The sequence below is a fragment of the Fundulus heteroclitus genome, unplaced genomic scaffold, assembly GCF_011125445.2.
Source record: "Fundulus heteroclitus isolate FHET01 unplaced genomic scaffold, MU-UCD_Fhet_4.1 scaffold_135, whole genome shotgun sequence".
Lineage (NCBI taxonomy): Eukaryota > Metazoa > Chordata > Actinopteri > Cyprinodontiformes > Fundulidae > Fundulus > Fundulus heteroclitus.
The window spans coordinates 90708-111456 of NW_023396547.1; the positions used below are offsets into that span (position 1 = coordinate 90708).

Genomic DNA, 20749 nt, shown 5'->3' on the forward strand with positions numbered 1-20749 from the left:
GCGTGAAAAGAAAGAACCGAAAAGCACGATATGTTCCATTTAAAGCTTTAGCCGTCAGTGTCATGGTCTTTTAGTTACCACCTGAGAACCTGAAGACAAATACAAGCGTATTCTGCTTCGCAAGTGTCATGGGTGGCTGTGTCTCATGTCGTAAAGCTAGTTTCCAAATAATGGGGACACGGTTCTGTACACCGTGCCTTTCATGTGATAATTTATCCTTTTGACAAGACAATGAACCCCAAGTTACACCCACTGACATCTCTTCGTGTCAATAAGAAAACAAAGCATGAAAACGCAGCTCAAAGTTGCCTCATGGTGAGAAATCTGTTTAATCTTTCTCCAGCTCGGTGAAGATGGAGAAGACCAACCAGAACCTGTTGCAGTGGACCGTGGCGGACGTGGCCAGCTACTTCTCAGCGGCGGGATTCCCAGAGCAGGCGGTGGCTTTTCGAACGCAGGTTAGTTCGGTTCAGCTTCCCCATCCTCTGGTATGACGCGCTGGACATCTTATCGTCTCCAATGATAAATAACCCGGGATCTCTTCTCGACAGGAAATCGACGGGAAGTCTCTCCTCCTGATGCAGCGCAGCGACGTCCTGACGGGCTTGTCCATCCGACTCGGCCCCGCCCTCAAAATCTACGAGCGCCACGTCAAAGTGCTGCAGAGGACCCACTTCCTGGAATGTGACGACATCTGACGGGGACCAGCAGCGCCGTATGAACTCGGAAACGTGCATGCAGTTCCCTCCGCCATCTGGATCCGCCCGCCCGTCCTCCTTCATGTATAAATGCGTAGAGGGCGCGCGGCGCGGGAAAAAGGCTGCGGAGGATTTCGCCTTCACTGTGAGAACGACCAGAAGCTGAAAGACAGTCATCCTACCTCTCATTACGGTCTTCGATTTTTCAAACTTTTTATTTTTTTTTTCCACTCCTGTGGCCAATTTGCGGAGACAAAAGACAGCTGCAAGAAAAATCAGTTTGAGTGGAGCCGTGCTGACCTTTCTGCTAAAGTGACGCTGGTGCGTACGGTACACAGCACTGAGACCCACTCCAAGGGGGGGGGGGTCATCCTGTCAACTTTCTGCAAGATTTAAAAACCGAAGGTCACTAAGAACTTAAAGCACATCCGCTGTGCTTCCTTTTCTCTCGGTGGTGAGAGTCAAGCGTCAGAAGTCGATGTAAAAAGTTAGCGTCGAACGTTCGTCTCATTCCTGACTTGTTTCCACCGGTAGCTGCTGCTGTGGATTACGGCCTCGGTGTCCGTGCTCCACGCATTTAGCCCGTTATGTGTTATACTATCTATATGTGCAGTCTTAATTATAAACGATTGTGGTCCAACCGTTTCATTTGGGGGAACCGATTCCAGCTGTAAGCGACCAAAAAAAAATAAAATGCAGCGCCGTTAAAAATGCGCTCCTACACAGAAGCAAAATAAAGTAATAATGTTGCAAGAAATGCTCCTCTTACTGGTTATGTACACTCAGTGGCCACTTTATTAGGTACGCCTTGCTAACACAAGGGGGCAGGACCCTGTGGTGCCTTCAGCTCTGCCTTTTTTTCTTCATGGCGTAGATTCAAAAGGTTTTGCGGGAAGGAGGGGGGGGGGGCATACAATCACACAGTCGGTCCAAATTTGCACATCCTCTTGCACCTCATCCCATAAGTGCTCTTGGGCAGAGACGTTTTAAATGTCGTGTCAAAGAAAACCGTTTTAGCTTATTTCAGTTGTGTGACATGGGTGCATCATTCTGCCGGAAGCAGTCGTCGTCGTTCATTGTTTAAATGAAGAGTCTACCTGGTGACTGTAGTGTTTAGACAATGAACAGTTTGGTCCTAAGTTACACCGTTGCACCCCGACCACCAGCCTGCACTGCAAAAAAAAGGGAACTCAAAGTAAGTAAAATTTTCTTGAAATGTTTGTATTTTTCCTTGATTTGAGCAGGTAAATAGGACTATTTGCCAATGGAATAGGATTGTTGCACTTAAAGTAGGAACAATTCATCTTCATCATCTTATTTCAAGTGCAGAATAGCTAATTATATTATTTTAAATACTCACCCCATTGGCAAATAGTCTTATTTAGCTGTTCAAATCAAAGAAAAATATACTAATTTCAAGAAAATTGTACTTTTAGTTCCCTTTGAAACAAGATGCTTTTATTTCTGTTTACGCCACATTCTGACCCTTGATTTTGGTTGTTGGTTGAAATCCAGACTTCAACTTCTTTCCAATCTGTTGTTGTCAGATTTTGGCGAACCTGAGAAAACAGTCGCCTAAGTTTCCTATCCCTGACAGAAGTAGCAGCCAGTGTGGTTTTCTGCAGCTTTAGCCCATGTGCTCCGTGGCCTGATCTGTTGTGGTTCTAGATCAGAGGTGGTGTCCTGCATACCTGGGTTATAACCAGAGATGCACCGATCCGACACCCGGATCGGATATCGGCTCCGGTATTGCCTATTAAGGTTGGTAAATTCAAGACCACAAACTTAAAAAAAGCACCATGCTTAAGAACATGTTTATTTCAAGCCCAATACACGGACCTTTGGTAAGGTATGCCTAATAAAGTGGCCAGTGAGTGTAGCCTGACGTTCAATCCAGCTGCTAAGCGACTGTTTACGGATAACCTTTTTGAAATGCAATATGTCATGTTGTTTGTTTAAAGTTGGTCTGTCCTGGCGTTGTGTTTTTTTTTGATGGCCAGTCGAACCGTGTAACATTCCATATTATCAAGTCTTCATCTCAAGTGTACCCTCTCCCCATTTTTATCTGTGTTATGGGAAAATTCTTCCAAAGTTGGATAATAAAGCTCATCTCTCTCTCTCAGTTGGTTGTTTCTGGATCGTTTATTGACTTTAAAATCTCTGCAAAAAAAAGAAAAAAAAAAGAAAGCAGCAGGGTTTTATTGTACCAATGAGGAAAATAGTCCACACTTTGTATGCAAACCTTTAACTTAAAAATACATTTCTACTCGTCTTTTTTTTTGTTTGTTTCTTCAAACAATCTTGTAAAGCTCACATGAGGACGGCGTCAGTTTAACGCTGTTAACGGTTTAGCGACGTTTAAACAGCTCCAGGCCGACACTGGGTTGAACAAACCAGATTAGCAGCTTCGGTTCAACCTTGGGAGAAATTTGGATCGGATATCCGAAAAAAAACTAAAAGTAGCAAAATACAAAACGACACATTTCACTAAATTACACGCTTTACGGTAAGACTTTGCTTTGCGATTCGTTGTCTTTAATCGCCCGAACAGCCAGACAACAAAAACGACCAAAATGCATTCACAAGTGCATCTCAATAAATTAGAATATCTTCAAAAAAAAGTTGATGTATTTCGATAACCGCGTTCATAATGTGAAACTGGATCTTCATATATTCTGAATATGGAGTACATAATCTGTTACAGACAGCGTTTATGTTGACCATTTTCTCTTGTGCAAAAGTTACTTTCATCTGAATTGATAACTTTGGAGGACTGAGCAACATTCCAGTGCTTTTCCTCCTTAGCCCAGGTAAGATGCTTCTGAACACGTCTCTGGTTCAGGAGGGGCTCAACCCAAGGACATGTCCGTGTGCGGCGGCTCTCGCAGCACTGACTCCACCTGCAGTCCACACCTTTTGTACATCTTTATTTGGCCTCTCAGTACTGCTGTCAACTGTTGCTTGTGCACCTTTCTTTTTTTTTTTCCAACCGCAGTTTTTTTCCTTCCACTCAACTTTCCAATCACATTGCTTGGCACTCTGTGAACAAAGAGGAAAAGTACAAAAAAAATCCAAGCTCCTTGAGGTCCAGCGTGAAGCATCCACAGTCGATGGGAGATCTGGACGGCCACGTCACCTGCCGCTGTCGGTCCACGGTGTTTCCTCAAGTCCAAAGTCAGCAGAGCGTGGCGCCCAGTTTCACCTTTTGAACCGAATGACTGAAAATAAACGAGCACTTTGACGGTATTCTGTTTTATGGAGATGCACCTGTTACGCGGCTAACCTCGGCACGCGTGGTGGACGTGTGCAGGAATGACTGTCCTCCCGTCCGGACCCGGCTACAGGATGAAGGGCAGTATGGATGAGCGCAGGGTGGGGTAATCCCTAAACTCCTTTAAGTAGCTGCGATGTTTTCCTTTGGCCCACACAGTCATCTGGACGAAGGCCACGAGGGTGAAGAAGGCCACGGGCACGCACTGGGTCATCACCGTGAAGCCAATCCACGAGCCCAGCTGAGAGCGACAGGTCCACACAGAGGAAAAAAAAGGCTCAGTACTGACTGCGCATGACAGGCTGTCTGCCAGTAGGTGGCAGCAAAAGCGCGTCTTGTTTGCCCAGATCAAAACACATTAACCTTTTTTTTCCCCTTTAGTGTAAAAATGTGCCAAATAAATTATATTGAAATGCAAAACATTGTTCTTAAGATTTTTTTTTTTTACCACATATTAAACATTTAACATTAAAAAGCATTCCCCCACTAATTTATATTTTATTTCTGTGAAGCATTTTTCTCAAAAGCAACAATACATAAATATGGATAAATGTGAATCCTTACCTCATATGTGTAGTTTGGACAGGAGACCAGCCAAAAAATCCACGTGAAGGGATTTTTTGTTGGGTAAGGTATTTTCTTAACTTTTGAGCCTGAAATAATGAAGGACATAATTTGCTTGATTGGGGGAAAAAAAACAATAAATTCTGAAAGAAATATAATAGAAACAGAGAGTGGCGATGGGTATTCATAAATGTTTGTATTGCAAACAAAACACTCACCTTGTGATTTTAGGTTACGCAGCGCAATGTGGATTGAAAAGTTTCCGACTTGGCAGAACTTTAAAAAATAAAGAAATCCAACAATGAGAATAAGACAAAGCGTCAGATCGGTTGGTTTCACATGAGACGTAAGATCTGAAACTCACCAGGAAAATATAAAGCCCTGTGTTTATCTGCTGCTGCCCATAATCTGGAAGTGTTTTAGAGAGAAATGACCAAAAATATCAACTCTGCTTGACATTTAAAAAGCGAGTATCTCAGTAGTCAGCTCTTACAGGGTGGAGTGTAGAGAGGATGGTTGATGTAATATGCCATCCAAGCTGCGGAGCACCAGTAATAGCCACAGTTCTGGAAGAGAAAGTCCAATTTATTTATAGAGCGCATTTTATAAAAAGACAATTAAAAAAAGACATATGCAGGTCATGATGCCGAGAATAAAATTGAACAGAAACGGGCTATATTTAAACGAAATACATAAGCCTATCTGAAAAGTTTGAAAAAACAGATACATTCTTAGTTTGTCTCAAAAGCAAGACACTAGAATGTGACATGAGTGTTTCAGAGAGCAGGATCATAATAACTAAAAGCCCCATGAGCTGGGTCTGAGGAGATGACCCTTACCCCAATACCATGAAGGTTAGCCATATGTACCACTTGTGCTTCTAAAAACTGAGATCACAATACAAAGCCATGCCTTGGCTTTTGATTTGCTCTCAAAGTCCATTAAGGGGCGGATTTAAGAGTAAATAAGTACCTAGGCAGCATCTAAAATAGAATAATCTGAATAAAACGACGCTTTCATCATAGAGCTGGTATATCTCTGGTGAATCAATGATCGTTTCAGACCAGAATTGCCGTCTTTTCCACTGAGCTATATAATACACTGGAGTGCTGATTTTGCCGAAAAACTAAAGTCACTGGCCGCCATCTTGCTACTCCCTACTCTCACAGAATCCCATAGGATTTGGTTGCAACAACAAGCAGTTTTCTGGCTGTGTGAAAACGTTTCACAGGTAATTCTACAGTCAGTGGATGTACAAACACTATCAACTACTAGGAAATTAGGTGCTAAAATATTTTACATGTATATTAAATATATATATGTATATATAAGTATGTGTATATGTATATATGTAGATATATGTATACATATATGTAAATATGTTTTTGTATATTGTTATTTATATATTTATAAATGTTATATATGTATATTTAAACAGATAAAATGCAAAATATTTCAGCACATGACTTTCTCAGTACTTGATAGTTTTAGAACATGGCATAAAAGTATATGGCATTTGACATTTTAAAAGTTTTAAGCCCCCCTTGAACATGAGAAAATCCTCGTTATTCAATGCTGTAACGCACATATTCCCTAGTTACTGGGGGGAAATAGGGAGTACCAATATGGCGGCCGGTGGCTTCAAAGCGACTCGTTCTAACAGCCGGTGATTAGCACTCCAGTGTATTATATAGCTCAGTGGTCTTTTCACAAATTGCTGGCTGGGTACCTGCTTGATCATTAATACTGGAAAAAAAAAATGCAAAAAATTTTCTGAAACACCAAGTCTGACAGAAGTGATCACATTAAAAATGTAACCCTGATGATGAGGACGCTGGAAGAAAGCAAGTAAAACAATCTAAATCAAGCTTCAAGCAGCTGTAGGTTCACCTTAAATATGTTTCTGAGAGGCATAGTCCCATGGGAGATCCGATGAACAAACAGCGTCTCCAAAATCCTCTTCATGTAGTGGAAGGAGTGACACATGCAGGCCAAGCTGTAACACAATTTACATATTCAGTCACGAGTTACACATTTTTAATTATACGGCCCATTTTACACTGATATTTTTTGTGCAAACCTTAAGATCCCAGAACTCAAAAGGCAAATTCAGACTTACTGCACAACCCAGTGCTTGCTGGTGGTGAAGTCATATTTCGGAGAGTAAATGAAGGGAAGGCGGAAGTAGAACATTAGGTACAGAATCAGCGGACCGACACATTCCGATAAAAACACCTGAAATCAAGAAAACGGGAGCTTAATGTTTTAAACTTTAGTTTTCTCTACTTGCAGAGATAGAAGTAAAACTGTGCGAAGGGTTAGACAAAACGCATGAAAGAAAATTACAGCCACCTGATCACACAATTTAATTACATACGGTTCCAGACATATTTAATTATGCTAATGGAAAAAAAACATATACTGTTAAAAATAAATCCTGTTTTATTAGAATGGCATAATCTACCACTGTAAAATTTTGAAAACCAAAACCCTAAATTTCAGCCCCTGCTAGGAAATTCTTGCTCTTAACTAAATTCCTGGAGGCGCTATTTTAGTTCCTCTAGCAACACTTAAATGTAGCCAATTCTTTTTTTTTTTTTTTATTTATACTTTTCTTTTTAGGTTGATCTGAACTTTTTAGAAAATAATAACTTTGTGTTCAGCTGAGGCGAATCTCAGGCCACTGGGCTGGATCAGGACTCATTTTTATCTTCCCAACAGGCACATTGAGAAGGATAGTAAAGGAAATAAAAATTCTAAAAGGTTCCCTGTTAGGGAAGCAAAATGTGTCATTTTGGGATCACAGAGTCTGAATCCAAAGCATCAGACATGATCTACATGAAAACCATGATTTTGAGAGGAATATCAGGAAACAGAAAGATTCTGTCCTGCCATCACAGACGTAAACAAGTAGCTTCCTCATTGTTACAGGGACTTTAGCTGAAACCAGTTTTTGGGCCTGTCCAAAACGAAGGCGGTGTTTGGCTGTATCCGACAAACTTCTTGGTCAGATTAGGAACCCGTCCCGACGAATCTAACAAATCGAACCAAATTTGAAGCCGACTCCCAGAGTGGGAAAGTTTAAAAGCTGCGTCAGCGCCTTCTGAAAGCCCCTGTTCACACAACCGGCCACGGGCCTGCCGTGTTTGCGCATGCGATCCAACGTCTCTCCCTTAACAGGCATGCGCTAGCACAAACAACAACAATAGCGGACTTCGGAGGTGAGGTTGTGTCTCAGACACTATTCAATTTATTCCAAAAAAAGTTAAAATTATTAAAAACAAAGCAACTGGACTTGTTTTCTGTAGTTGAAGACGTTTCGCTTCCTCTCCAGGAAGCTTTCTCAATTCAAAAAGTCTGGAGTAATGTGCAGTACCAAGCTTTATACTGCTGCCTAACAAAGGCCTTGTAATGGCTTAGATAACATGCAAATTCAACCGAAACAGGTCCACCCCCTTAGTAATGGGCAGTCGTTAAAGCCATTAATGCAGCAGATTGAACTGAAACTGGTCCACTTCTCTGTAACGAGGAGTCTTTAGGGTTGTTATTGGCCTGGCTTAAAGGAACGATGTTATGATCACCCATACGAGGGTGAGAATTGAGGTGATGATTGGCCGGAATTAATTCTATACCTGTATTGTAAGTTTTTGAGAGTTGAAACCTAAGCCTCCTCCTCTGTTTAAGCTTGGTACTCCACATTACTCCAGACTTTTTGAATTGAGAAAGCTTCCTGGAGAGGAAGCGAAACGTCTTCAACCACGGAAAACAAGTCCAGTTGCTTTGTTTTTAACGTTTTTAACTTTTTTGGAATGACCATGACCTGGTTGACTGAGAATCTTCACCAGCATATTCAATTTATTGTGAATTTTGAGTCACATTAAACTTTGCTCATATTTTGCTCCTCCATTGAGTTGGCGTTTGCCTTGTTGTCGGTCCACTCTCATCTCTCTCCTACGTCTGTTGTTTTCGCCCTGCTCTTGTTCCTTTGTTACAACTATAGCAGTGTTACCAAGCCACACGCTGGTGTGGTGCAGGTATGACATCGCCTATGAAGGCTCCGCCAGCTTTACGCGGCTTCATCTTTGCACTCAAACTTTTCATGTGCCGACACAGCGTTCAGCTCTGTATGGATGTAGCCACATGGAGCGCAGAGGATCTGTGATGCTCTGGGCCTGTTTCTCTTCCAAAGGCACTGATTCTTGTTAATCATGACGTCTTTGAAACAGCAGGACGTTTTAGATAAAAATCCCATGGGCTCTACCTCTAAAATAGGTTGGCTCTACCTCTAAAAGGTAAATAATCCTGAACTTCTGGCCAAATCAAAACAAAAATGGTTCACCGGATGCTAAACTCAACCTCGTTTCATGGCCTTTACAGTCTTACAGAAAACTTGCATTGCACTGAATAAAATGTAGTCACAAGGAAATTTTGAATGCTGAATACCCGAAAGGAACCTTGTTGGTGTAAAATATCTGCTAAAAGAAGATCTAACACGCAACTAGCACCAGTCCAGACCCTGGCTTCATTTTATGTTAGCGCCTCAATGCAAAAAAACGCCCCACTTACAGGCAACCCTGACATTTACTCTAAAACATTTACGTCGGTAAAGTAAATCACTCCACTTGTAACACGCAGACGATCAAGTGGAGCGTCTCAGCTGACGGTGAAACAGATTCCTGAGTCAGCAGCTCCAGGAAGGCCTCGGCTCAGGTTGCATGGCCGGTAGCTCCTGGTGGTCTCTCTGCCCGGGGCTCGACCCGCACCGTCACCCGCGAAGCTGCCGGGTGGCTGCGTTCACGTCGGCGAGGGCGTAGGCGGATGAAGGGACGGTGCGGATGAGGGTGAGTAATGAGGCACAATAAAAGGCAAGTGGGAGGTCAGAGGGATAAACACCTTCGGCAGAAATGGGGCCATGAGATTAAATGTCCTGCTGGAGAGGACACTCGACGCAGGAGGAGTGGAGGGGGGAGAGAGAGCGACAGCAAATCACCTCTATCTGTCACTGCAGACTGATATTTATGTTCGGGAGGTGCACAGGGTGGTGGTTTATATTTAAAACACATGAATGTTACAGGACTACAGAAGCCTTTTAGATGCTTGGAAAAATTGGGTTGAAATTGGTCTCTTAGGGGTTTCTGACCCTCTGTTGTGCGCGAGGGCTTAAAAGGGCAGATATGAACATGAAAACAGATGTGAATTTTTTATTTTCATGTTTTTTTTTTTAAGTAACTAAGGATCAGATTCAAAGATTTTGCATAATGGATTAACAAAGGGGCTAATTCATCAAATTAAGTGAAGAACAAAAAAAAAGAAAACCAGTTTAAACCTTTCATTTTATGACTTTAGATAATTATGAGCGAAATTACCGGTGCTTACTTATACTGGTATGAATATATTTAAAAACACTAGTTTTTATAGATATTGAGATGAAACCAGTAATATAAAAAGTAGAGTGTTATAATTAAGCTAACACATAGAGGACTAAGAAATGATCAGAATGATTTTGCTTGAAAAGGAGTGGGTATGAAACAGGTTTTTACTTCTACCCGCGCCTTATAACGAGTAAATATAAGTTGGACTTTACTGTTTTTCTTCTTTTGTTTTGTTTTTCCTTTTTTTTTTTCGTTTGTAATTTTGTTTTTTCCTTTGGTTATAAGTTCAATACAATCAAAATTCAATTCAATCTATTCAACATAGGGTGGCTAAAATGAACATTTTCCCAATTAATGGTCAAAAACATTGAATGTCTCTGTGTGGACTCACTGTTCCCCACGTGAGCTGCGGTCCTAGGTCACTGAAATAAAAGCTGGCCGTGGTTCCCACAGGCAGTGTTTGGAGAATTTCCTCATCCCTGAGACTCTTGCCCTCTAAAAAAAAAAATAACAATCACACAGCATCTCATTATACTATCCCCTTGTTATCTAAAAAAGGGGCTTTGAATAAACGAGAGAAGAGGATGAGAAGCATGCGTATGTACTTGGGTCTAAACGCAGGGACTGCCTGGCTGGATACCACTTTGGATCTGAGAAAAAGACGCATAACGAGAACATCACTCTTACCATTCTAAATATTAAATAGATTTTTTTGGTGTTCAAAATTCTTGAACACCAATTTGCCAAAAAAAATAAAATTACATGAACGAGAAACTCACATGATTTGTGAAACAAGGCTTTAATATCCAAAACTGTGGCAGTTGGCTCCACCTAGAAGCACATTGTGGAGATAGAGCACATAAGCAACGCTGACCATAACATGCATTTTCAACACAAATAACACTTATTTTATTTCCGTGGGATTTTGTTTTCCTCCAGCGCACCGCTGCATGCTGAGGCATCCTGTTAATCATGTTTGTCTATCTTCATGACACGCAGCACAGGCATGTGCTGTAGCTGGAACAGATCATTCTTCAGGGATAAAAAGGGAATTCTCACCTCCTAAATGCAACGCTCGCTCAATAGACACGTAACTGATAATGACACGCTCAGGTAACGGGTGGATTATTAGGGATTTATTCGTAAAACAACACGTGTGCGCAGACTTTGTCATTTTTATTCAACCGAAGTGACTTAAAAAGATGGGAATATCCTTAGCCTTATCAAAAGGTGACACTCACCTTGTCCAACAACAGCAGCTTCTCTTTAGTCTTCAAGTCCACGATCTCCACCTCAAAGTAAACTATCCTTTTGGCCTTCTTGGGCGGCTTCGCCTTTGGCTTCGGTGTGGACTTCTTTTCAGATTCTGCTCCATTTTGGCTCTTCGCCTCCAAGGCCAGGATATCCATGACGCGGTTTGATCCAAAACTTCAAAAAGTGGGACGAAGCAATCGGTGACGTCCCACAACAGCTTGGGCTCGGAAGACCTCGGGGATCCAAACCGGAGACGTCTCAAAGCCGAGAAGGCAAGACGAACGGACGAAAGGGGCCTCTTCCAGAGACGGCGGGGGGGTATTGAAGTGTGAGAATGGAGTTCAGTAGAAAGGACGTTTCAATCAAAGGAGAGCCGGCCTGAGACCACGAAGAAGACCCGTTCAGTGCTTGAACAGCAGCCTCGTGGACGTCCGCGAGCCCTCCTTGCACGCAACAAAACGCACCGAAGACGAAACTGGAGAACCCCAAAACATAATCCATAGCACACCATTTGCAAGGCTAAATATAAGTCGTCTGATTCGCTCAGCACCAGCTCGGTAACCACAGGAAGCCGCATGCAGCTCTACCCAGTGACACATGCCAATATGCCCTCTTTAGACTTTTAAAACACGTATACCGTCCACGTTCCTGCACACTTAGTTGCACAGTCACAGGTTCTACTTAAAGCCTAATCCATCAGGTAAAAAAATAAATAAAAAATCTCTCCTACATGCCAACACATGACAGTCCTCTTCCCACCATGAGGCCACACGCGGAGTTGGTATTTTCTTCTTTTCTTCTGGACTCGGGAACAAAGACGACATGTTGATCTCAGGACCCGTGTGTTAAATCACCGCTGAAAGCTTTTGCGGTGGGAGGAGAGTGGAGAAAATGCTGATTGGGAGAAGATCAGATACCTTTCATCACGCAGGGTCTGCGCATCAGCTCACATAGGCAGCTGCATGTCTGTATTCCGCGCTCTATTTATAACAGGTCCGAGCTGTACGACCAGGTAGCATTTGTTCGCATCGCGTCTCTGATCAAAAACATTCCTGTGCCGCGCTCAACGATCAGCAAACCAGAGAAGGAGTAAGAAATCTGAATGTCGGATAAAAGGGGATTAATTTTAGGGCACCGGTATCAAGAGTGGCGTAAATAAAAAGAAACTCGATAGGATAGCGACGCATTAAAATAAACCTGTTGCAGCAGTCCCAGTAAATATAAACTTGCTTGGTGCAAACTAAATGTAATATTTATTGTGTTTTTAATGTTAGGTTGCGGTCCCACACTGCAAAAACATGACTAAAAATAAGTAAAGTTTTCTTGAAATTAGTGTATTCATCCTTGATTTGAGCAGCAAATTTAAATAATCTGCCAATGGAATAAGATTTTTGCGCTTAAAATAGGAACAACTCATCTCCATCATCTTATTTCTAGTGCAGTTTATCTAATTATCTTATTTTAGGTGTAAAAATACTCGTTCCATTGGCATATATTCTTATTTACCTGCTTAAATTAAGGACAAATACACTAATTTCAAGAAAATTGTACTTATTTTTAATTGAGTTTTTGCAGTGCAATAAAATCCCTTGAGATTTTTTTTCAAATTAATATTTAATTAGCTTTGGCTGAAACTTTTTGTTAGAACTGATAATAGACAGTTGAAAATACAGGATGCTAAATATATATTTTTTTATCCCTAAAAAAACAATCTTGATTATGTATTATTATTTTTTTACTATATTCTTTGCTTTCAGAGCTGTTGTACGATATCTGAATATACAATCATCTTGTCCCAGCTCAGAAACTTATATTTACTTAATATTTTACGATGAATAGAGTCGAATTATTGGCTGTTATGTAATCCTGCTTGTCTGAATCCAGGTTGTCAGACAGTCATTTATATGAGGAAGAATTGTTGCATTTAGATAAAATTTTGAAGCTTCGAAAATGTCAAATTATTTCAAACATGTCTAAAAAAAATTCCAATAATTATATTTGATTTTGTTTCACATTTTTTTGACCTGAGTTTTGAATGACAGTTGCGAGTCCATTACGATACCTAGATATTTATATTCCCGCACTGATGTCACTGTTTGCTCGGCCATGGTGGTAATAGGGACTGGCTCTGGACTGGTCATTGCTGACATCCTTTGTTCTTGGTAGAGTATTATAACTCGCCTCAGCCGGATGCCCCGCACCATCGAGCTGCCAACATTTGCTGTTTGACGTGGTCACGCTTCGTGATATTCAAGCCATCAAATGTATTTGGTTGGCAGCACCGGCTGATACTGAATTCCATTAAAGCAGCAGGGTTTGCGGTCTTTCCTCTTTTCGCATACAGCTTCAGCTTCTTCCGTTTGGATTCATCTTTGCTTAATTAAGAATAACGGTGGTCCAGTGTTTTTTTAATTTTTTTTCTACATTTGAGATTCAATTCAAATCTTAGATTTCAAATACATTTTGAATGGAAACCAGCTGTGCCTGCGATGAACTTGCAACCCGTCCATGGTGTACCCCGCCTCTGAGCTTCTGACTGCTGCAGATAGACACCAGCCCTCTGCATGAAGAATAGTCTTAAAGAACTGTTTCATTCAGACACATTGGGGGGTTTATGAGCGTAAATAACTTATTTTAGGGCATGAGACAGCTTCTCACTGGCGTTTGACTAGACCCCTCCTACCACCTGTTTTTGAGGCTCTCACGGGTAGACTGGCTGGTTTTCTTTTGGATCATTGCGTCTCAGACCGATGGCCTAACACAGGATTTTCTGATAGCGTGAAGAATTCATGGTAATAGGAATTAAGATAAGTTGTTGAAATCCTGATGAAGGAAAACAGTCCCAGAACGTCACGCAACAACCTCCATGTTTGACTGGAGCCACAAGGTTCTTTGTTCTAACATGCGTTGCTACTTTTATGCCAGACAATACATAAACCTCTCAAAAAGTTCCACTTTAGCGTCATAAATCCACCCAATATATTCTCAAAAGACTTTTGGTCATGAAGACAGAGGAAGGGAGAAAGGTTGTTGTGTTCCTTTTGGCTAGCCGTGTTTTTGGTCGTTCTTATTGTGGCGTTATGAACATTGACTTTAACTGAGGCGAGTGAGACATGTGATGCTACAGCGACATCCTGGAGGACTCCTTGATGCACTTTTGAATTTTTTTTTCTGGTAGGCGGGCCCCTGCTAGGAAGGTTTGACATGTTTCCACGTTTTCTCCATTTGTAGAGGGTGGTTCACTGTGCCAACTTAATAACCCAGAGTTAAATGACTGTCTCATTTGTTCTTGAGTGTCTTTAGATTGCAGCATATGTGGCTTTTTGAGACCTTTTAGCCTTTATATTGTGAGACAAGTTCTATGGAAGTGATGTTTTTGATTCCAAAAATCTGGCAAAAATAAACCCATCTTGGTGCTGCTCGTCAAACTGCACTCAGCTTTGAAAAAAAAAAGGTGGTTTTCAACAACTGATGTTATGACAATAAGGGGCGTTGCTATTTTATTTAGGCGGCTGTCCACCACCATGGAAATCATGATATGAGGAGTGTATTTTGTATTTATCCAAGTTATTTGTCTCGGATAATGGAATTTAGATGAGGATATGAAAAAGAAGTACACCAAAATAAAAGCCCGCGTGGGAAAATACTTTTTAAAGCCCGGCAAATTTACGGTTCGGCTACATTTTCACATTTATACAGTGAAAGTTTCCTTAAGTAAAGATTCCTTGGATTTTTTTTCTAAATGAAGAAATCATGGGAGTCACAACTCTTGCATTTGGGAAATAAACTGTCTCTAAACTTGTGTAATAACATGTATGTAAGCCGGGTTGGTTTATTTTGAAGGGCGCGGAAAACGGAACCCCTCCTCCCCAGTGGACGCAAACATCTTTCAGATTTTATAACATATATTAAACAAACCTACGGCTTATCACCAAAATGTATATGAAGAAAGTACCAAAGTACCAGTTTCATTCATGGGACACCGCCTGCTCGGTTTAAAAAAAAGAAAAAAAAAACGAAGTCCTGTAACTGGGTCAGGTGAAACCGGAAGTTGTTTGGAGGGAATCCTCCCGACCTACATCCGTCAGCTTCTTCCAGAAGTTTCTGCGCCGGCTTCTCTCTCCAGCGCAGCGGCAACTCATCGCCAAGTACACTTTGTTCCTCACTTTTTTTTATTCAGACAAATCGGACTAAATACACGGAGCCTTCTTACCCTCGGCTTGTGCGCTCAGAGAAGAAAGTTTTCCTCGGACTGTCACAGCCATCAGGACTGTTTTATTCCCCCCGTGTGTATCTGTGTGTGTGTGTGTGTGCGTCTGTGTGTGTCCGTGGAGGTGACACCAGCTGCGGCGTGGAGAGGCGGAGGGGGGGGTGCAGAACACGCATGACCCCCTGGATGTCCGCGCTGACCGGGCTTTCATAACGGAGGTGGGGAGGGAAGCGGAGCCGAACCCCGGCCACTGTGATGGGTAAAGATTACTACGATGTGCTGGGAATAGCCAGAGGAGCTTCCGACGAGGAGATCAAAAAGGCGTACAGAAAGCAGGCTCTGCGCTTCCACCCGGACAAAAACAAGTCGCCCGGAGCCGAAGACAGATTCAAGGAGGTTGCCGAAGCGTATGATGTCCTCAGCGACGCCAAGAAACGAGACATTTACGACCGCTATGGAGAAGAAGGTACCCAACTACTCACTCAAGTTGCGCACGCTGCTTTCTGGCTTGCACCACTATGCCAGCAATATATATATATATATATATATATATATATATATATATATATATATATATATATATATATATATATATATATATGCATCACACTGTACAGGTCTGTGCACAATGGATGATGCAGCCGGAGAACCTGCTGGAATCGGCGGGCTCTGTCCGCTTACGTCCTCCTGCTGACTCAGATGACGGTCGTGGCTTCAACCAGCAGAAAACACGCAGACCACTATGTTGATGCTTGGTTTGCGTTTTCTGGTTCTGTTTGGTGCACAGCCATACAGCCATGCTTAGGTGTCCTGGTTATGTGGGCTAAAACCCGGAGCCGGCCCGATGCGCATGCGACTTTAGGGGCCATGGGCCGCCAGGGGGCGCTGTTGCTTCGGTGGCGACTTGTTCTGAAAGCTCCACTGACGTGAAAAGAGGCGTACTGAGTGACTTTTGGTTTCTGTTTCTTTTTATTTTTTAGTCACACTTACTGTATTTTTTATTTTTATGAGTCACACTGTTTTTCACGGTTTGGCCGATCCTGCGACTTATATATCAGATTTAAATGGGAAATCGTATTGACCGACATGAACCAAGTAGTAACCATTACGTCTAATAGCCACAAGAGGGCGCTCAGGGCCTGTGAGTTTACTCTCTGCTGTCCGGGCGTTTTTACAACGTTGCTGATGCACGTCAGATTTTTGTTGCTCTGAAACATCCGTGTCGTACTGTTAGCTTAGCATGTAGCCTCGTTAAGATAATTTCAGCGTAATTAGACCGAAATGCTTTGATGAGAACTTTCCCGGTTGGAGTTGGTGGCTTGTTGTGCTGATTTCCCACATTCAACCTCCCAGGTATGTTTCATATTATTCAGCCCATTGTGGATGCAGCTGTGCAGTTGAATAAATTGCCTTACCAGATTAAATGTCAACTTTTAGTCTAAATAAATGCGATTTATATATGTTGTTTTTTTCTCTTGATGACGCTTTTTTTTTGACTGATGCAACTTACATTCCGGAGCGACTTATAGTCCGAAAAATCTGGTAAATGTTTGTGGTCATCTAACAAATTCTAGCATTAATGGAAGCACTGAAATCACGAACTAAATTGTGATTAACCATATTTTCTTATTATTTCAAGAAAGCTGAGTTAAAATTCACTAACTAAACTCAGGCCCGGTTAGTGTCAGAGTTGCAGATTTAAGGAATTACATAAATAGACCTGTACTGACACACTGCAAAAAGGGAACTCAAAGTAAGTAAAATTTTCTTGAAATTTGTGTATTTTTCCTTGATTTGAGCAGGTAAATAAGACTATTTGCCAATGGAATAAGATTTTTGCACTTAAAATAAAAACAATTCATCTCCATCATCTTATTTCAAGTGCAGGGTATCTAATTATCTTATTTTAGGGGTAAAGATACTCATTCCATTGGCAAATAGTCTTATTTAGCTGTTCAACTCAAGGAAAAATATAAAAATTTCAGGAAAACTGGACTTACTTTTAGTTCCCTTTTTGCAGTGCAGCATGAAGTACGCTGAAAAGTTAAGCCACAAATCATGCCTCTATCTGAAGAAGTTAAATTGAAGTGGGATGCCAGATCCAATTGTGCCCAAGGCCCCATAAAACCTCAGGCTGTCCCTGGTAGAGAATTTAATTTCCATACCTTGGAGTTTTTAATGGTACTTTTAAATCTAAGGTCTTGGTCTAACAGTCTAGAGGTTTATAAAGCTTTCAGAAGTCATTTGCTCTTCCCAGCCCTGATCTTTGTCGCCTTCCTATCTGACAGGATTAAAGGGTTCAGGCGGCGGCGGGGAACACTGCGGCCCCACCTTCAACTACACCTTCAGCGGAGACCCCCATGCCATATTCGCCGAGTTCTTCGGCGGCCGCGGCACGTTCGACCACTTCTTCTCCACGTCCATCGACGGCGACGCGGACGACCCCTTCTCGGCGTTCGGCGGGATGGGCGGCTTCCACAGGTCCTTCAAGGGCCACGCCGGCGGTCCCCACAGGGCGCACGAGAGGAGGCAGGACCCGCCCGTGGTGCACGAGCTGAAGGTGAGCCTCGAGGAGGTCTTCACCGGGTGCATGAAGAAGATGAAGATCTCCCGCAAGAGACTCAACCCCGACGGCTGCACCGTGCGCAAAGAGGACAAGATTTTAACCGTGAACATCAAGCGCGGGTGGAAGGAGGGGACGAAAATCACTTTTCCCAAGGAGGGCGACGAAACGCCAAGCAACATTCCCGCCGACGTGGTGTTCGTGGTGAAGGACAAACCCCACCCCGTGTTCAGGAGAGACGGCTCAGATATAGTTTACCCTGCGAAGATCTCCCTTCGAGAGGTAAGCAATCCCTCCTTCGCTTTTCAGAGCAAAAGTTCTGCACATGATTGTAATTACCATCATTCCCCCCCCCCCTCCGGGTTTTCGGTGTGTGTCCCCAGGCGCTATGCGGATGCACGGTCAAGGCGCCCACTCTGGACGGCCGGACCATCACCGTCACCTCCAGGGACGTCGTGAAGCCCGGCACGAAGAAGCGCATCGCCGGCGAGGGGCTCCCTCTGTCCAAGTGTCCCGAGAAAAGAGGCGACATGATCTTGGACTTCTCGGTGAAGTTCCCCGACAAGCTGGGGGAAGGCACGCGAGACGCCCTCGAGCACATCCTCCCCATGTGACCGAAGACTCGCCGGGTCGACCCGCTAACATTTCCTGCCTCGCCGTCGCGTTCCGGCCCTGGCCGACTCAGGCTCTGGTTTCAGCACCTGGACAGCGTTTTATTTGAAGGAAGAAAAAAAGCAACCGTAGAAGCAACCGTTTTCAAAGTTTGCACGGCTAATGGGGTTTTTTTGTGGGAGAGGATTATATTCCCCCGCAGACGTTTATGGGAGCGTGCGGCCGGCCACCTTAATCGAACCTCAGGTGTGCCGACGCCTGCCTGAGCGTAGTTGTGTCTGGACAGAAGAAATGTATATCTCCTGATTTGTGTCGTAGTAAAAGTTCAGCGTTTCACCCCTCGATCGTAATAATCCTGCGACGTCACAAAATGCGGACGGCGACGGCACCGAAGGGACCTGAGGTTGTGACGTTGCACGCGAAACATCCCGGCTGATCGCAGGCCGATGCAGCGACGCCCCTCCGCAACGTCGGCGTTGACACGGAGGGGCGTCGGCGGGAACTTCTGGAGGCTCTCCTGCCTGGGAAGGAAGCAGGGGGGGGGGGGGGGGATACATTTTTGCCAGATCAGTAAGTCTGATCATTAAAAGGGTTGAAGATGTTTAAGCTTTTTAAAGACATTGCACCCCATGCACATTATTTGTTTGTGCCAAACAGCTGTCTCTGATTAAATTATATGTGCATCTTTAAAAAAAAATAGTGTAAATCCTGCTGTTGTGTCTGATTGATGATTACCTTATTTAACCCGTTAAACGATATAAAACATGGATTTTATTTTATGCATAAATCACAGATTTAACATCTTGTTTTTTTTTTTTTTTTTGCCAAGCAGGAAAAGGTGTGCACTAGCTCTGAAATCTTTATTGTAATTATTTTTATTTAGTTTCTCTTCTTCAACTCATTTTTTATTCCACTTCCTGGAAACGAGTGCTTCAACGGGTCATGTTTATTTGACGGACAGTTTTTTTTACTCGCTGCTGTTTCTGCTTTTTTTTTTCTTTTTTCTTTTTTGTAGTTGTTTGTTGTTTTTTTTTTGGGTTTTAGGTTTTCAGACACAGACGGGAGACGCAAACTAAGAGATGAGTCATCTCTGTGACATGCAAACAAAACGCCTGTTTACTTCATTCCTCTTTTAAGGGGGAATTAAAAAGCATTAATATTTTGTTTTTATGCTTTACGATATGTTACTGAGGGTTTAAAATCCGCTTATTACAGGATATTTTTTTATCCTTTTTGATTTTTACATTAAAGAATCTGTAAAGCACACTTTGATGACTTCACCGGTGACTTTTTTTTTAAAATATTTTTTTATTGGTAATGAATCCTACAGAGCTGAATGTCTGTTTCAGTCGATGAGGGCCTTTCAAGTAGTTTTTTTTTTCTTTCTCAATAGCAGATCCTTGCAACGTCACCTAAAGGCTGTTACAGCAAATGCTTGATTCTGTAACAGCAAAGACGATTTAACTCAGAAAAGCAGCCACAGCACAGCTGAAGCAACAATAAACAGACAAATGCTATGCAGAGTCTGCATAAGAGTTTGAGATTAAACGTAGGATTACACGTTCCCAGCATCACGTGCCTTAAAATGTTCGAAGGAAAAAAATTATTTTACATTAGAGGGTTTTAAATTTGCTTTAATTCTCTACAAACAAAAATATTTCCCTGGGTCTTAAATATTTACTTTACTTATTGCTTTACTTATTGTGATCGTTGCTTCTCATTTAATGAAAAACTGAAATCTGAGAAACGCATGTCCGTACACAAATAGCTGTAGAAATATGGGTGTGTCTGAGTTATTTAGAATAGCTGTGATTTAACCCATAACTAGTTTTTTTATTGATATTGGTAACTAAATTAAAAAGGGTAGGCTTTTATATATTAATTACATCCATGGATATATTTTAAGCCTTTATTTCTGTAAATTTTGGTCTGTATGGCTACTAAAAATCTAAAAGTTGCTCCGTAAATTTTAACATTGCACAAGACCAAAATATATATTTCTAACATGGCAAAGTTATGTTATGGCCTGCATAGTCATGGGGAAGTCACTAAGGTACAAAGGGTCAATGCTTAAGAAGCTGGCTGTTGTTAGAGTGTTGTAAGCGTCTTAATCCAAACATTTTGATGGAAAGTTGAGTGGAAGGAAAAAGTGTGCTAGAAAAAGTTGCTAAAGCTACAGAGATACCTGGATCTTGTCGCAATAGC

The 20749-nt window shown here is 42.2% G+C and overlaps 3 protein-coding genes across 4 annotated transcripts; 2 read left to right on the top strand and 1 right to left on the bottom strand.

Moving 5' to 3' along the window:
* Positions 1-148: 148 nt before the first annotated feature.
* Positions 149-1387, top strand: LOC118558622 (sterile alpha motif domain-containing protein 13-like). Its single transcript, XM_036129078.1, has 2 exons — positions 149-458; positions 552-1387. The coding sequence occupies exons 1-2, from the start codon at positions 354-356 to the stop codon at positions 696-698; spliced, it is 252 nt and encodes an 83-aa protein (XP_035984971.1). The 5' UTR covers positions 149-353; the 3' UTR covers positions 699-1387.
* Positions 1388-2984: 1597 nt separating this feature from the next.
* On the bottom strand, positions 2985-12071 carry tecra (trans-2,3-enoyl-CoA reductase a). 2 transcript variants are annotated; one of them, XR_004928386.1, is made up of 12 exons: positions 11147-12071; positions 10685-10736; positions 10511-10555; positions 10297-10400; positions 6653-6768; positions 6424-6529; positions 5027-5099; positions 4898-4941; positions 4752-4809; positions 4534-4622; positions 3982-4210; positions 2985-3916 (listed from the first exon to the last, which is right to left on the bottom strand). XR_004928386.1 is itself a non-coding variant. In XM_012871000.3 (11 exons), exons 1-11 carry the CDS (start codon positions 11312-11314, stop codon positions 4037-4039), a joined length of 1029 nt encoding a protein of 342 aa, XP_012726454.1. In that variant the 5' UTR covers positions 11315-12069; the 3' UTR covers positions 2985-4036. The 2 variants fall into 2 exon arrangements, 1 of the variants encoding a protein (XP_012726454.1); XM_012871000.3 differs by having other exon boundaries at positions 2985-4210; positions 11147-12069.
* Positions 12072-15193: 3122 nt separating this feature from the next.
* dnajb1a (DnaJ heat shock protein family (Hsp40) member B1a) lies at positions 15194-18942 on the top strand. The gene is made up of 3 exons (XM_012871001.3): positions 15194-15835; positions 17658-18214; positions 18316-18942. The coding sequence occupies exons 1-3, from the start codon at positions 15625-15627 to the stop codon at positions 18544-18546; spliced, it is 999 nt and encodes a 332-aa protein (XP_012726455.2). The 5' UTR covers positions 15194-15624; the 3' UTR covers positions 18547-18942.
* The last annotated feature ends 1807 nt before the right edge of the window (positions 18943-20749 follow it).

What these genes read in the sequence shown, in the direction of transcription:
- LOC118558622 (XM_036129078.1), top strand. Translation starts at nt 354, where the DNA reads ATGGAGAAGACCAACCAGAACCTGTTGCAGTGGACCGTGGCGGACGTG. An exon ending in CGGTGGCTTTTCGAACGCAG is followed by an intron (nt 459 to 551) that starts GTTAGTTCGGTT and finishes TCTTCTCGACAG; the next exon opens with GAAATCGACGGGAAGTCTCT.
- dnajb1a (XM_012871001.3), top strand. Translation starts at nt 15,625, where the DNA reads ATGGGTAAAGATTACTACGATGTGCTGGGAATAGCCAGAGGAGCTTCC. An exon ending in CGACCGCTATGGAGAAGAAG is followed by an intron (nt 15,836 to 17,657) that starts GTACCCAACTAC and finishes CCTATCTGACAG; the next exon opens with GATTAAAGGGTTCAGGCGGC. An exon ending in CGAAGATCTCCCTTCGAGAG is followed by an intron (nt 18,215 to 18,315) that starts GTAAGCAATCCC and finishes GTGTGTCCCCAG; the next exon opens with GCGCTATGCGGATGCACGGT.
- tecra (XM_012871000.3), bottom strand. Translation starts at nt 11,314, where the DNA reads ATGGATATCCTGGCCTTGGAGGCGAAGAGCCAAAATGGAGCAGAATCT. An exon ending in AGCTGCTGTTGTTGGACAAG is followed by an intron (nt 10,737 to 11,146) that starts GTGAGTGTCACC and finishes ATGTGCTTCTAG; the next exon opens with GTGGAGCCAACTGCCACAGT. An exon ending in AGCCTTGTTTCACAAATCAT is followed by an intron (nt 10,556 to 10,684) that starts GTGAGTTTCTCG and finishes TCTTTTTCTCAG; the next exon opens with ATCCAAAGTGGTATCCAGCC.